Consider the following 15,686-nt stretch of genomic DNA (forward strand, 5'->3'; position numbering starts at 1 on the left):
AATTGTTTCACTTGGAGAGAAAGTTCTGTTATTACACTGAATTTGTCATACACTGCAGAAGGAGATATTTTAATGCATTTTTCTCAAAAAATACATATCTGATAGAAATAAAGGAAGTTTGGGGAGGCCTTGTCCTGGTCCATCCAGCTAAAGGAAACATTGTAAGGGCGGTGTGACTGTTACTTTAGCAAAGAAATTTCCAGGTAACCAGTATCTGTATGTGTCTTGACAGACATATTTTGGTTAAGTCATGAGCATTAAAGCAAATGCTCATTTTGTGGAGAAAACTGTAGTGGAACTGGTTGTGAGAAAACAGCAGTGATCTTAGGATTTCACCATGACAATATATAATAATTTGTTTTATTTTCGTTGTCTCTTGCATTCAGGCCCTACTAAATATGTAATCATATTCTTTTTAAGACATTCCACCCTTACTGAATGGACCAACCCTTTGTCTGATTAGTCAGGGAGTGCAAATTCAGCTGCTTTCATGGCTGTGTCCCAGCTTTGGGAGGTTGTTCTTCTGTTTAGGCTGTCCTGACACAGCATGAGCAGCAATATCTAACCAGTGCAGCAGAGGGGACAGGTGCTGTCCTGGTCCATCTTAGCTGCACATGGTCAAGCAGCAGCTCATCTGCAGCAGTTGGCTCTGGATGCCAGACTCATCACACAGACAGGAGAAGGTGTTCACCGTTCAGGAAAGCACATGCTGACCAAGCAGCTGTTCCCTAACTCTGCTGGGAAAGCTGTGATCTTTGTCCTTACCCTTCTCCCATACTGATTACTGTGAGAGTCACCTCTTGTTGGGTTTTCGATGGCACATCTTGACAATGTATTGAAACAGTCCTGTCTCAGACTGACAGATGAATGACAGATGTCACTCAGATGTCATTCATCTGCATTACCTTTCATCTGTGTTCTTTTTCCTACCATGCTACCTGCAGGTTTCTAAACAAAACAACTTCACCAGTCCTAAATTACAGCTTCTCTCTTGCAAGCTCTCCTGTGCCTTGCACATCTGCCTTTTGCATTTCCAGAGATACCGGCTGTGAATTAGCTTTGTCCTAGGAACATCCTAAACTCCCTCCCCTCCCTGGTTACTCTTTACTGTAATTTCCAGCTGTTCAAGAGTTTAGCTAAGAACTGTGGTAATGTTTGACTTGAAATTGCCTTGGTTAGAGGGGCCCCTAAGTGCTGGTGTGATACTGTGTCCTGATGGAAATGGTATTTGCAGAGTGATGTGCTGAATGACTTCTCTGCTTCTCCCCATTTTTGTCTGGGAACAATTCTGAACTGGCAGCAATTTCTTGGTTTGTTTTAATGTGTTGTCATGGTGGGTTTTTTTTCTGTAGGGGCAGAGGAAATTTTTGCAGCTCTTTTACCTTGTTTATGGCTGGAACCTGAATAGCCAGGCTGAGGTCAGGATGATGGAGCACAGAAAAGGGATCAGCCAGGGTGCAGATTTACATTTGGGGAAATAATCACATCACTGGTGTGAGGGAGGCTTAATTAATTTACATGCCTGCAAAGAGAGAACTTCAGCTCCTGTGTCTGGCAATCAGAGCTTTTTCAGTGGAGCTGCATCCTGTAATTTTGAAAAGTTTTGAGTTTCACCCAGACAAAAAGGCTTAGCTGGTACCCACCATTTTCCTCTCTAGGGATGTGAAGTTTTAGCCCAAGTGGAATTTACTAGCTTCAGGCCATTTTTCATTATTTTTTATAAATTAGCTGTTATTTTGTATTATTGCCATTACTCTTTCCTGTTAGCTGTCAGCAAATATTTTCAGTGCAACATTTCTGTTATCAAACAGATTCCCCCCCAAGTTTGGGCTTACAAACCAAACAAATGCATGCAAATATTTACTGCCACAACTCCATGCTAGTCAGGATTTCAGCAGTAACGTGACAAACTGAGAACGTACTGGTAAGACATAAGGAAGCCTCACTTCTTAAACAGTTATTTGACTTTGGTAGGGTTTTTTCATCATAGTTGTTTGACTGTTTATACCACTGTGATTTTCATAGATTTTATTGACATAGTTGGTTGTAAACCCTTTATCTCAGTCACACACCTTTTTTGTTGATTACTGCTAGTAGGTTGAAGAAAATGTCTTAAAAAAAAAAAAAAAGAAGTTGTATTTTTTCAGAGAACAAGAGTTTCCAGAATCTCGCTAGTATTTTTTAAGGCAAAAACATTACTCCCTTAAAAAGCATTTTGTTGATATTTTTTGAGTTTGTGTGACTCTGATTGTTTCTATGCAATACAGCCTGTACTGCTTGTCATTAGTGGTTATTTTATCTGTGGAGATACCCAAAAAAGGTTTTCCTTGGTTAACTTGTGGTCTTGCCCAGAGCTTTGCCGGTTACAACATAGTAGAGCAGAAATAGAGGGGATCATTAGTTAAGTGGAGAGGCTGAGGTCCCTGGTGGTGTGGTTCTCACCCTGTGGAAAGGCAGATTCACAGCTGTGTGTACAGCCCTAGAAATGCTGTTTTGGAAAGAGTTGGTAGTGGGAACTGGATGGCTCAGCACACTGATAATGGTGTGGGTCTTCTTCCCACACCCCTGTGCTGGTTTCTGGCAGATGTCACGTTGCAGGATGGCTCTGATCCCCATCCAGCACTCTGCAAACAGCTGTCCCCATCACAGGAGTGGTGAGCCCAACAACTGCTAATTGCCAAAGCAACTTAGCACGTGGGAAACTCTACTACAGTCTTGGCAGAAAGAGGCCTGAGTCTAGTATGTGTTGTTGGGAGGATGGTTCCACTCTCCAAGTGGGTTTTGGGCTGTTTGGGGAGTTTACATTGCCACTATATGTTGCCATGCTCCTTGCTTTTCTGTAAATGAGCTGTTTCAGTCCCTGAGGCTGTCAGTCTGCTCCCTTCCACTGCATCAGTTTTTAAACACATAGGTTAAAGACTTTATCCCTTTCCTGAATTTAGCATTCTCATAGAAAACACAATTTTTCTGCTGATCTCAGTGTTAAACTGGAGTTACTCTACGTTTAGACTTTACACAAGGTTGGGAAAATGCCAAGGGGTATTATTCCCAGAAAATTTTGCTTCGCCTAATGACTGGACATCACAACTATAGGATTTGCATAGGGAACACAGGAAGTTTTAAGGAAAAAATAAAACATCAAGAAGTTACCAACAAACCAATCGATGTGCAGTGATCAGTATGAGCAGAGAAGGGTATTTAATGTCTTGGCTCACTGTCATCAGAAATTGCTACTGTGGGATTTGGCATGTTACCATATGTAGCTGAAAATGAAATTTGAACTTCTTTCATGCAAACAAAAATAACTTTCTGCCTTATTTCTTTCTCATTAAAAATGCAATCGAAATATTGAGGGAGAAGTTTGAAACATATTGATTTCATTTTGAAGGCATATTATTAAATCTCTTGAGGGCTTGTTGATCTTGAATCATTTCATTTTCATAGTGTTTCAGATTGAAAATTATTAGTAATTCTGTTTAAGTTGCAGCTAAATTACTAATTAACTTTCATCTCAAAGATTTTATTTCTTACATGTTTCTGGCAGCACAGTGCACTCTCTACACAATGCAGCAGAAATTTTTTGTTACCTGCCTCTCTATGCTCCTTATAATCTTATAAAGCAGGTTTGGAATTAATGAGCTGTCACATCTTGGGTAATGAATGAAAAGAGCTGACAGAAATCCTTTTGTTGTTTAAGAATTTCCAAATAATTAATGGGAAAAAAATGACAGAGGTTCTTTTAGGGTTTAAGAAGAAATGCATCTTTCAAATTCTTTTTGTGACATAAGAAACTTTAAAATATGTATGCAAAAAATGCAGGGATCCCTGATTAATGGGTTAATTCCAGTTCTCTCATCTGGGATAAACTTGCAGGGTTTGAGATAAAAAGATGTAATGTTTTGAGAAATAGCTTCTTAGTCTGCAGGTTCCTTATTCCAGGTTCATCTCAGAAGTAAAAAATCTTCTGGATTGCTGGATTTGCCATTGTGGACAAATCGAGTTAAGCACTGAGCATGTTTATAGTAATTCTGTATTGTGTACACAGAAGATGTTGCAAACTGCAGGTTAGCTTTGGGGTAGGCAGGGTGTTTCCATACGTTTTATGTTTTTCTCCAATTTCTGAAGTTGGAATAACCTGCTCTGCTGTTTTCCAGGTAACCGTCTCAGATGGGGGCACGTCCCCCAAGCAATCCTCGGTTTGGGTGGTGGTGCAGGTCCTGGATGAGAATGACAACAAGCCACAGTTTCCAGAGAAAGTCTATCAGATCAAGCTGCCGGAGAGGGACCGTAAGAAAAGAGGGGAGCCCATCTACAGAGCTTTTGCTTTTGACAAAGACGAGGGCCCTAATGCAGAAATCTCGTACAGCATTGTGGATGGGAACGATGATGGGAAGTTTTTCATTGATCCCAAAACAGGGATGGTTTCTTCCAGGAAGCAGTTCACAGCGGGGAGTTATGACATCCTAACAGTAAGCACTCTTTCATTGACATACAAATCCATGATTTGACTGACTTCTTCTTTCTTTTTTTTTTAAGAAATAGGCCCTCCTCTATAAAGAGGAATGTATGACTGTGTTTATTCCCTGTATGTAAGACCTAAGTTAAGAAATTTAGTATTCATATGCCAAAAAATTGAGTGTGAGAGATCATTCATGCTACTGCAGGTCATGAAGTATTCTCAGAGCATAAAGTCAGCCTGCAAATTGTTAGCATAAGCTGTTCCCTTGAATATCCAGAAATGAAGACCAAGTACTTGTCTGCTCCAAAGTTGTATCATGTTGGCCTGGGCAGATACAGCTACAAAAGGGTACTTACTTTTGGTGAACACAATTGCTTGCCCTTACAGAGAGCACCTACTGTCCCAGTTAGGTGGCTGCATCTAAGAGAGGAGTAGTACGGTGTACTCTGTGATGTGAAAGCAATTTCAGTTAAAAGAAAGCTCAGTCAAAATTCTTCTTTTAGAGCTCTAACCACAGAGTGAAAGCAAAAGAAAGGGGAAATAAAATATGGTTGATATAAAGCCATATAAGACTGGAATGTGCACTCTTCATGTGCAGGAATAAGCCCACAAGTTGTAGTTAAGGAGCTGAAATAAAAATGTCAGAGGTCCATGGTCTGACATCTGGAAGTGATGTATCCTTCAGAAGTGGGTTGCCTTCATAATGCTGGAAAATGAATAGGTAACAAAACATTGAGAAATACCTAGGAATTAGAGTAGAGCAGCCTTCGAGTGAGTGAGTACTTTTCCCTCTGGTGACCTAAAAGTCCTGTTTGAGACCTGAGCCTTCTTATAACACAACAACTGAATATTTTCTAACTAGAAACTGCTCATCACACCCTCAGTATCTTTTCACAAAGGACCTGCCTGCCTGGAATGGAGCAGAGTGATGAGTGTTAGTATCAAACACACTTAGCACGTTTCCAGAGGAAGAAGTAGGGCATGATATCTCAGAAAAATAAAGTATTCCCCATTTTTAAAAGGTATTCTAATGGCATATTTGTACCAGTGGACCTATATTGCCAGAAACATTACCTTTTTTAAAGAAAAGGTTAACATTTTGTTAACATTGATGTTACCCACCAAAGCACCCATTTTGTAACCTGCATTCAGCCTTTTCTTAAGCCCAGTGTTTGTTGCTGCTCATCTTGTCTTTGCTATGCTAAATCCATAAAGCATGTCATGCAAAGATCAAGCCTATTCATCTTTCTAGAAGACTTTATAATAAAAAGAAATAGCACCAAGCAAAGCAATTTTTAATGAACTTGACAGAGAGGGGAAAGAAAACATGACAAAATTCTGAATTATATTTTTTATGGAGAATGAAGGAAGTGACCTGAAACTTATTTAATTCAATTAAAGATCCTGAGGAAGGCAATACAGTGCCACTTGAAAGCAGTCAAACATGCTCTGGATGAGCATTTTTTGAAAATGCATGAGTCTTACAAAGGGTTGTTACAAAGCTTCCAGCTTTGCTGCAAGAGGGAGCTGGTTGCAAGATGAAATCAGAGAGGGAAGATGGTTCTGGAGAGAAGGATATGTGTGGGGAGTGTTTGAATTGCATCTGCAGGAGGCCTCCCACCAGCATTTCTTAAACAAAACATTTCAGTTTAAAATCACCTTTTTCAGTGAAAAGTCAAAGCATTATGCAAAACAAAAAAAAAAAAAAAAAGAGTGAGAAGTGCGAAATAAGCGTTTGTTGTCCTTTTTTTCGTGGGATTTTACATAAAAGGTTACAAAGACCATTTTCCAAGCAATCATCGCACTGCTTGGATTAGTTCTGAATTGCCAAGCTGGGATGCTCAGCCTGAGCCTTCTTCTCTTTGTGCCTGCCAGATAAAAGCAGTGGACAACGGCCGGCCCCAGAAATCTTCCACTGCCCGTCTCCACATTGAGTGGATAAAAAAGCCGGCGCCCTCGCCCGTGCCCCTGACTTTCGACGAACCCTTTTACAACTTCACCGTCATGGAGAGCGATAAAGTGACCGAGATTGTCGGGGTGGTCTCTGTGCAGCCCTCCAACATCCCCCTCTGGTTTGACATCGTCGGTAAGTCGGGAGCCAGCAGTGCCAGGAGGATGCCCCAGAGGCAAAGCGTACGGCTGTGCGGTTTTGAGAGCAAGAAAACTAACTGTGAACTGTCTCCCCGCCTCCCCCCCTCCACCCCCAGTTAAATCCGTTTTCCTAATGATGAAATTAAAATGCTATTTTAATATAGTGATAACAGTAGTAGTATTAATAATAATATTCCTGCTTTTGTTATGACTCCTTAGCTAAGCTTAAAAAAGAGCGCTGTATGGCTGAATTGGTTTTTTTTTGTACTATGTTATTTACTGCAATCTTAATGTTGTCTGTCATTTAAATTCTATTGTCATACTTTGCTAATCTCATTTCTAAATGTATTTATGGTACTTAGACTTGCTGTCCCTCATTTCTCTCTTTCTTCACCTTTTTTTCTGCATTCTGTTCTTTTTTTTCTGCTTCCGACTGCCCTGCTTCAAGGTGGCAAGCATGCTCGAGAGATGTTCTATATTCTACAGACAGCTTGTGGGCAGAACTGTTCAACAGAAGGTACCCTTAGTGCAAACACATTTGCTAAAATACAACTATCCAGGCTGCCTTTTATTTTTTGCAAGTTTTTTTGAGACAATTTATATTACATCTTTCATAAGTGCCTGTGACAGGATGCAATGCGACACATGGATGTGCTGCATTTCTTTCTATGACAGCTTTTACCATATTTGTGTCCAATTATTATCATTTTATTCACGGATTTTCCACAGTTTATCACAAATAATTAATTCAAACTTTTCACAGTCCAGTGCCATCCATTTAACTGTGAAACAGAATGGGATGCCTCAACATATGGGTTACAAATGGAGACACCAAAAGTTTGTCTTGAATGCAAGCTGAAACAGAGAAATGTGTTTTGATGTGAGATTTCAACCACAAAATTGCCTTATATAAAATTGCTTATAAAAACAGGGAGGGAGAAGCATCCTTAGTAAAAAGGAGGAGATGCCACAGAAGTCTTAAAATCACAGGGAAATGCCATTAGATGCAAAAATGACAGGGAGCAAAGGGTCTCACTTGCTTGAAGTAGAGAAATGGGAGTCAATGTTCCTATGCATTTCTTTCCCACTTCTGCTGCTGATTCAGTCAATGTCATTTAAAATAACTCCTTTAACATCTCAAAAGTGAGAATTTTTCCTGGAAAATTATTGTGCTTCTTAATATTTCCAGATGCTTCTATGTAGTGTTTGCATACCTTTGGATGTAAAACAGTTCATCTGCACAAAGTGTAGTTATTTAAATGAAGGGTAATAAAGCAAATGCTACATGAAAGATTAGAGAAACAAAAAGCCTTTGCCATGGACTTAGCAGAAAGTGTGCATCAGCAGTCTTTATTTACAGGGATTGAGCCTGGCTCCCATTTCAACACAGTTATTTGCAGATGGGTTTAGCCAACAGGAAGGACAGGGACCACAGGAGAAAGGGTCTGTCAGAGTTGTTTTCATCCACCTTTTTATTGTCAATTTGTGCAGATGAAAGACAGAAGCAGCACCACTTCCTCTCTGAATTTGTAGCACAGTTTCTGATGTGCCAATCATATTAAAATTGAACTCAAAGCTACTACCATATTCTGGGGTTTCTGCTAGTCCCTGGGGGAGGACAACATATGTTTCCTAGCGTTTTCCTGCCATTTCCTTGGTTGCTTCAGTATGCTACATGCTGATGTTTACATTTCCATTCCCTTCCTCACTGACCCTTTCCTCCCAAGACAAATCCATCTTTTTTGATGTTATTGACAGTTTTTTTATTATTTGAACCTTTTGCTGGACTTCTTCTAGTCCTTTCCATGGCAGCTTGACCAACTCTCGTTAAAATGCTGCCCCGAGGGAAGCCCCTGCTCTTCCACTACATTCTTTTTCATTATTAAGAGTCACTTTCAATCAAGCAACACCTTATAATGATATTTGATTTTTTGCCTACCAAACAGAGATGATAGGGAAAACATTAGGAAATTTTAGCCTCTGTCAAATAATATGGCCTTTATGCCTAAACTAGTTCAAATGGTTTAGAAGATCTTCCCTATTTAAACTATTCTAATGGTTTCCCTACAGGCTCTAGCTTCTGAAGTTGCAACATGCTGCATCATTGCAGAGGTCACTGAGACAGAGCTTTCCTAGATTTAATGAGAAATCAGTGACCCTGACCTTCCAGTTCGGTTATACTGAATGTTTTCATTAAATATTGCTGCTGTTACAAATAATTCCACTTCCAACAGCACCAATTTCTGCAACAGGAATAGCCAACAATCCTGGGCATGCAGAAGACCTTGTTTTTCCAGACACTCAGCATGCAAGGAGCAAAGACAAAACCCATCCCAAGAGTTTTGCAGACAGAACAGTGTGTATTTAGATAAGCATTGCTGCCTTTATCCAGTGTCAAACCCCACTTTTTTTCATTGTTCCTTGATATCATCAGCATTGAGGTCCAGTGCTGAAAAGCCCAGTGAAAGACGTGGGGTATTTGTAGAAGTTAATTGTCATATACAGAGAGCTGTATGTGACTGCTGATGCACAAGATGGTTTCTGTGCTGCTGCAAAACCAGACCTGATCCTGCTCCATCTGGTATGCCGTGATTCTGAACCTCTGTGCATAGTTCACAGTAATGTCAACAAAACCCCTGAAGGCTTATGTAGAGACGTGGTTTAATATAGAGTTTGCTGCTTGACCTTTATCTTTATGACCTTTTCAAACTAAATGGGCATTGGAATTCCAGACAATCTCTTTTTTAATGCATAACATCTACTCTCTCCCAGACAAAAAAAAAAGAGAGGGAGAGCAGATAAAGTTTGGCTATAAAGTGTCCTGTCTGCCTAACTTTGCACCTTAATTATATATACTTTAGGTAGGTGTTTAAGTTCTTGAGTTAATCAGCTCCAAGAGAGGAAGATGCCAGAGGGGCAAGAAGGTCATCATCCATTGATGGACTGGAGGGGAACAGGATACTTGGATGATTGTTTGTTTCTTTAATTGGGAATAGTTGAGATGTCATACCTGGTTTCTCTTTTCAGATTGCATTCAATACCATTCTCAATTCATGCCCATCCCACTGTGTGAAAGACATAAGCATAAGTTGTATCAGTTTAAAATTTATTTAGTCATTAATTAAAAACTAATTTTCAATGGGAACTCCCAGATAAGTCAGAGACCTTTATTTGTACCAGGAAAATTGAGGCCTTTCTGTTTTTTCCTTTGTTACTGATGGGAATGGTGGGATGACTACTTTAACACGGAGCTAAGCTGCATGGTGCTAGTTTTTTGCTTAAGTGGCATGTTGCACAACATCTCTCTGGTTCCCCAAACAGTCCTCCCTCTATCTTTGCTTCCTCCCCCAGCCTGTGCCTATATAACAGCAGCCAAGCTTTGAAACCACATCAGCACTTTTTACCAAGCGTGCTTAAATGCCAATAATTTTAATATCTATTAATTTTAGTTGATTGTCCATTTAATTCATAGTGCTGCAAGTTTTCATTAAAATCAAAAACATGTAGCTACCTAGCCTTCTTTGAATAATCTTCTCTGACAACTATCTAAAATACCTTCCTGATTTCTTTCTTGCTTTTTATGCCCTTGCTTTCAGCTTCTTAGCAGCAAACTCAAGGCTTTGAGTCTCTTCACAGTATAGTATTACCTAAAATTCAGAGTCTGCATTACTTTCTTCTTAGCATGATATAATACATAAAAGAATAAATATTTGCCTGTCGTTTTACTAATATTTATTATGTTATGATTAAAAAAATCTGTAGTTGAATTTTTGGTTTTTCAGACAGTCATTAAGTTTATTTCATCTCTTTTAAAAAGAAAAGAAATGAAAATTTTGGCTTTGCTTCTTTTTTTGAAAATTCCAGAGGTACTTTAACCTCACCTCTGAGTTTCAGGGTGAATTAGTTTCCTGTCTTTTGCTCTGATTCTCTTCCCTGAGCAATGTGACAATTGTAGCAATTGGCCCAGTTCATCATCACTGTTCATTCCTGTCAGCTTTTTTTGGGACAGACAAGTAAGAATCTTATCTGCAATAGGAAAATGTTCATCTAAGTCAGATCATTTCCTGTGTTCCTTTTCTCCATTTGTCCATAATGGCATGGTGAGCCAAATGAGACTTGTGTGAGGATAGCTGTATATAGTGATGCTATTAAGTTTGATCATAAAATATTGTGTGCTGCTACCTGCCAGTGAAGGAAGACTCCTGCTAGGTTTTAGCAGTGTTTAAATTGGGGATGTCCTCCAGAGCTCAGTGTGATCCATCTTTGCATCTAAGACTGAACAAGTCTGATTCTTTACAGTCTTCTGATATTTCTGAAGTGGTATTCAATCCCAGCCTTTTTGATTGTCCCACTGGAAAATATGGGAAAAGGGCCTCATATGGGACTCATTTGCCTACAAATCCTCCAGATTTGCTGACATGTTTTCTTCTCAGAGGAGAAAATTATTTTTCCCAGCAGCATGATCAATCTTAAAGTGTGTATCAGCAATTTATAGAAACATAGGGAGGCTCCGCATGGTATCAAAAAGGAACCACATCTAGGAAAAGCCCTACCAAAAAAATTACCTGCTTGCAGCAAAATGCAATATAAGAAGAATATGCTTGAAAATTAAAAACCCCAGCACTGAAATTAGGGACAAAGATGCAGAGCCCACGTCCTGTGGGAATGCAAAATCTGGATTGTGTCTTGCCTTAGGCAACTTCTTCAGCCGACCCCCAGAAATCCCTTTTGATAGTTCAAGTTTTCCTTGGCCTTTCCATTTTACCACTCTTGTTAGCCTCACAGGGTTCAGTGGTTTGGGGGTTTTTTAGTATCTTTTTTGTAAGAAAGAAAAAAAGTTCTTTCCAAAGTATACAGGACTTTTGTCTGAAGAAAAATTGTTCATAGTGACTCTCAAGCCAAAAAATAAGCTGAGAAGAAAGGTAAAAGTCCAAGTTCAGACCGAAAATGTAACCAACTCTATACCAAGTACACACTCAGAGTCTGCTGGCTCAGAGGTGTCTCAGTTCAATTTCCTGAGATCTCTTTCTTAACTGTACTATGCCATCTGTTAAACTGAAAATAAAGACTGTTCTAGAGAGTTGTAGTGAGGGCCAGCTAATAAGGTCTTTTGTACCAGGGGCTGTTTCTACAGGTGTACCAAAAACAGCTGGAATTGGAAAATCATATATAAACTATAACACACTATTGGATGACATTAAAAATTACTAGTTCTAAGCTTCCAGGGCTTTTGCAAAAGCATTAAGATCAACTTCAAGAAAGTAAGGGTGGAAATCATTTCGCTTAACTTTAGGTGTCTGAAGTGTAGACATAACTATCTGCTAGGTGATTTTTGGAATCAGTTGTAGAGAAAAAGTGAATGAATTTTTTTCTGGATGAATTTTTACCATTCCAACATGATAAGTCTTCTCATCCAAAGACAGCATTTAAAGTAGAGGTGGACTTTTCCTAAAATCTTATTGAAAGTGCTTCAGTCTAATCAGATTATTTTAAGGGAAGTCTTTAAACTGTATTGAAGATGTATCAGCATTACATTTTAGCCTGAAATGATACCACAGACAACAACTACTCCACATCTCTCTGGGGTTATTCAGTATTAAAATGCTTTCTCAGGACAACCTGTCTAGCCAGATTGTCAGTGCAATCATCTTGCTTTCTTTGTCACTGATTTTCCCAAAGTGCCTGAGGAACTCACAATGTATTATCTTCATTTGAAATATTTCTTTCCTAATGCAATTGCAAGCACATTAGCAAAGACAGCTTCTACATATCTTGTATCTGAAAGCAGGGTTTAGTAGACAATAAAAAGGAAAGCATGTGCCAAATGCTGGAAAGTGGAATAAGTAATGAAAACTCACATTAATAAAACTGAGCAGCTGAACAAAATGCCATCATCCTTAGCCCTCTTTCATCTGAAGACTGTGATCAAAGAAACTATTAAATGGACAATAGTAAAATTGTTAAAACTGATGCTGTGGGAGCCTATGGCACAGCCAAGAAGCCCACTTCCAAAAGGTTGGTACAGACACAGCATCAGGCTTTCAAAAACAGCCTCCAGCACCCCAGAAGCCAGCACCTTTTCAGCTGGCACCTCCTAGGGCCTCAGCCTCCAACCTCTCCATGGGCACCTTTGGATGGAAGTGGTTTCCTGTGGAGTTCCCAGATGCAAGAGTTTTAAAGAGAAGACTCCTGTTTGTTTTTACATGACAATGATTCCTCTCTCTTTGTGCAACCCAGCACCCATCTTACAAAGATGATTGTGGTGGATGCTTCTAATAGCCCTTGCATAGACTTAATTTCAGAGTAGGCCTTGCATAGCCTTAACACATCTGTAAGACTCTAAATGTTTAACTTTTATAGCATTTTTATGTAATTCATTAATTTATCAGTGTTTAGTGCAGCCTCAGAAGCATTTATCCTATGGGGACCTGTGTGGAGTGTATACAGAGGCAGAGGAGCAGCACAAACCATTTGCAGGCTGCCTCTAGTCCTGCAGATGAGAGGCAGAACCCAAAATCTCAGGCAGTATTCCCAGAAGTTCATCCATCTGCATGGTTCTTCATCTGACCATGGTCTGTTAAAACGTAGAAGACTGAATCATGAATAATTCAGGGTTTCACTCCAAAATAGATTATAATCACAAATCTCACAGCAGGATGTTCTCTGATCCATCTCTGCCTCAGTGTTTGATGCAATTTCTGCCTTGTTTAATAGAAAACGTGGCAATGTAGAATGAACTGCATTGCCTGGTTAGTTACAGGCTGGGGTGGCTGGCAACCAAGATTAATTTGTTTGTCACTAGACCGTTTTGGAAGATGTGAATAATGTATAAAAAATTCACATGATGGATTCAGTTCTTCTTTTAGGGGAAGAGTATGCTTCACTTAATGGAAGTGGCTTGAAAAAGTTGGTCTATTTGCAACAGACTATGTGGTGCCCTGAAAACCCAGCTCTGAGCCAGCAGAAGATTATTTAAAACATTTATTGTTAATCCTTCCATGTTACTTCTTGGAAGTTTTAAAGGCAGGTTTTTTTGGAAGTGTGTGCCAGTTGATAGCATATAATTTTTGATTGCTCATTAAGATGGTTATTAAGCATCTCAGAGTATAGACTTGCACTTTGTTTTCATGGTTATCAGTATGAAACATTCTCTTTGTGAAGTGCCTACTGTCCCAAGGCTAGTTTCATTTCAGCTGAGATTTCCTTGCATGAATCTCAAGCTCTTTTCTTCAAAGAAGGTTTTCATGGTGCAATTTTTCTTAAGTAAATCAATTTAAAACATTAATTGGGAGAAAGAAACTTTTTCTTCCAGACTAACTTTAAAAAAAAAATAAAAAGAGCACCAAAGATATAATCAATGTCCAAGTACCTTGCTATTGCTGAAATATCATGGACAGCTTGCAGAATGAGGGCAAGGAGTAAGCAGTGTTTCTATCTGCCATAAATGACAACAGGTCTAGTGGCAATGTTTTCCTAGAAAACCACAACTTCATCTATTAGGCTTAGACCTGTATATAGGTATATACATCTGTTCAACATATGGAAATCTGATGGCACATCTGAAATTACTACATTTGGATCACTTCAGTGGCCAGAAGTTCACAATTACTGCCTTTCCTCTGCAGCAGTCACCTGCATTATTATTTTTCCTCCTATTTTCTTCTATCCATCTCTGAATGTCTTCCAAGGCAAAAATGGACAGAGCAGTGCTTCTTCCACCTTCCTCTTTCTTTGCAGGAGCCTGTGCAAGAGGTAGAAGTGAGGGTCCCTTCACATTAAGGAATTCAGGGGCTGTGATTTTGCTGCATTACCTCCTAATCTTCAGCTTCTTCAAATGCCAAAACATTCTTCTCTCAGTAAATGCATGACTGCTTCTGAGAATAATTCCAATTCCTGTTCAGCAAACCATGCTGATGGGAGAGCATGGGACACTCTTCTCTTCTCTACTCAGTCTCCTGCCCTAAAATTTTGAGAGCCATTTTGTGACACTACCAGCCATTCAAATATATCTCTCCTAATATATATTTCACCAGAGCTAAGTCGATAGGATGGATATTTTTCTACCTGTGGACCTCCTCTCAAGAGCTTTCAGCAGCTGTTACACAAGTCTCACAACCAGTGGGGTTTGAAAGGCTTTTTGTCTCTGTGGAACAGGGTTGGCATTGAATTGCTGTGGTATGAATATACCTTAAGAGTTTGTCTGTCAGCAGTGTTGTGTCCCACCTCTCCCTGTCCCTAGCCTCCAAAAATTTCAGACTCAAGTAATACTAAATTACACTTCATAGATGAGTAAGCAAGAAAACAGCTTATCAGCAGGGAGTGTGTGCTGCGCTTTTGAAAATAATGAGTGGTTCCAATTTATAAACTGTAGCTGTGGCTGACAAATCTTGTAACCCTTCAATCTGAAATTATTTTTGAGATTATATTATTTATAGACTTATTTTACTTGTTAATAGATTTTTTTCTTTTCTTTCTTTCACTCAGTACTCAGGAGGGTTTTTCCACTGCTGCAGCATTCAGTGTGTGACAGGAAAAGGGGATGCTAGTATTAGAACAGTGCTTTGAAAGAGGTTTTTTTGTACTGGAAAGAATTTAGGTTGTGTATCCTGTCAGATCTATTTGAATAATTCTTAAAACACTGGAATGATTTGACCTTTGCTGCCAGTAGTTATCATTGTCCTTGGTATTAACATAACAAATCTCTATTTGCATTTTTTAAATTGATTATATTTGTAATTTTTAAAAACTCAGATGATGGTATTTGCACTCAGAAGTATCAGTGAGAATTTCCTGAAAATAAAATTTGTAGAATAAAACCCTCTTGAAATGACTTTTATAGAAAAAGATAATTATTCTTGTTCGTTATTTCAAACCATAAGTGCACACATCTTAGAGGCTTATAGCCATTTGATTCTTTTTATGGATTCAGCTATAGTTTATTTAAATGTACTAGTAGATTTTTATTATTTAGATTTTTTTTTTCTTTTTGGTAATGCATTCTAATGATATCTGCTTTTCAATATACAAACTGTGCTTTGAAATATAAATGACTTATGAACAAAGACGTATCACTGTGTATGCTAAGAGAGGCCATTAAGATGGATGACACTAAACAGACACGCCCACTTTTAGGTAT

General features: G+C 39.0%; 2 protein-coding genes across 2 annotated transcripts in view; both read left to right on the forward strand.

The window, feature by feature from the left end:
* Window positions 1–6,670, forward strand: part of LOC127059769 (protocadherin Fat 3-like) — a 206,389-nt gene extending 199,719 nt beyond the window's left edge. The window contains exons 4-5 of the mRNA XM_050976417.1: window positions 4,155–4,469; window positions 6,335–6,670. Coding sequence (XP_050832374.1) covers window positions 4,155–4,469; window positions 6,335–6,670 — 651 coding nt within the window. The remainder of the gene's footprint in view (window positions 1–4,154; window positions 4,470–6,334) is intronic.
* Window positions 6,671–14,598: 7,928 nt separating this feature from the next.
* The window catches only part of FAT3 (FAT atypical cadherin 3), a 98,511-nt gene continuing 97,423 nt past the window's right edge, over window positions 14,599–15,686 (forward strand). Inside the window, exon 1 of the mRNA XM_050976428.1 lies at window positions 14,599–14,668. Coding sequence (XP_050832385.1) covers window positions 14,599–14,668 — 70 coding nt within the window. The remainder of the gene's footprint in view (window positions 14,669–15,686) is intronic.

Source organism: Serinus canaria, chromosome 1 (genome assembly GCF_022539315.1).
Source record: "Serinus canaria isolate serCan28SL12 chromosome 1, serCan2020, whole genome shotgun sequence".
In the NCBI taxonomy this organism is placed as follows: Eukaryota; Metazoa; Chordata; class Aves; order Passeriformes; family Fringillidae; genus Serinus; species Serinus canaria.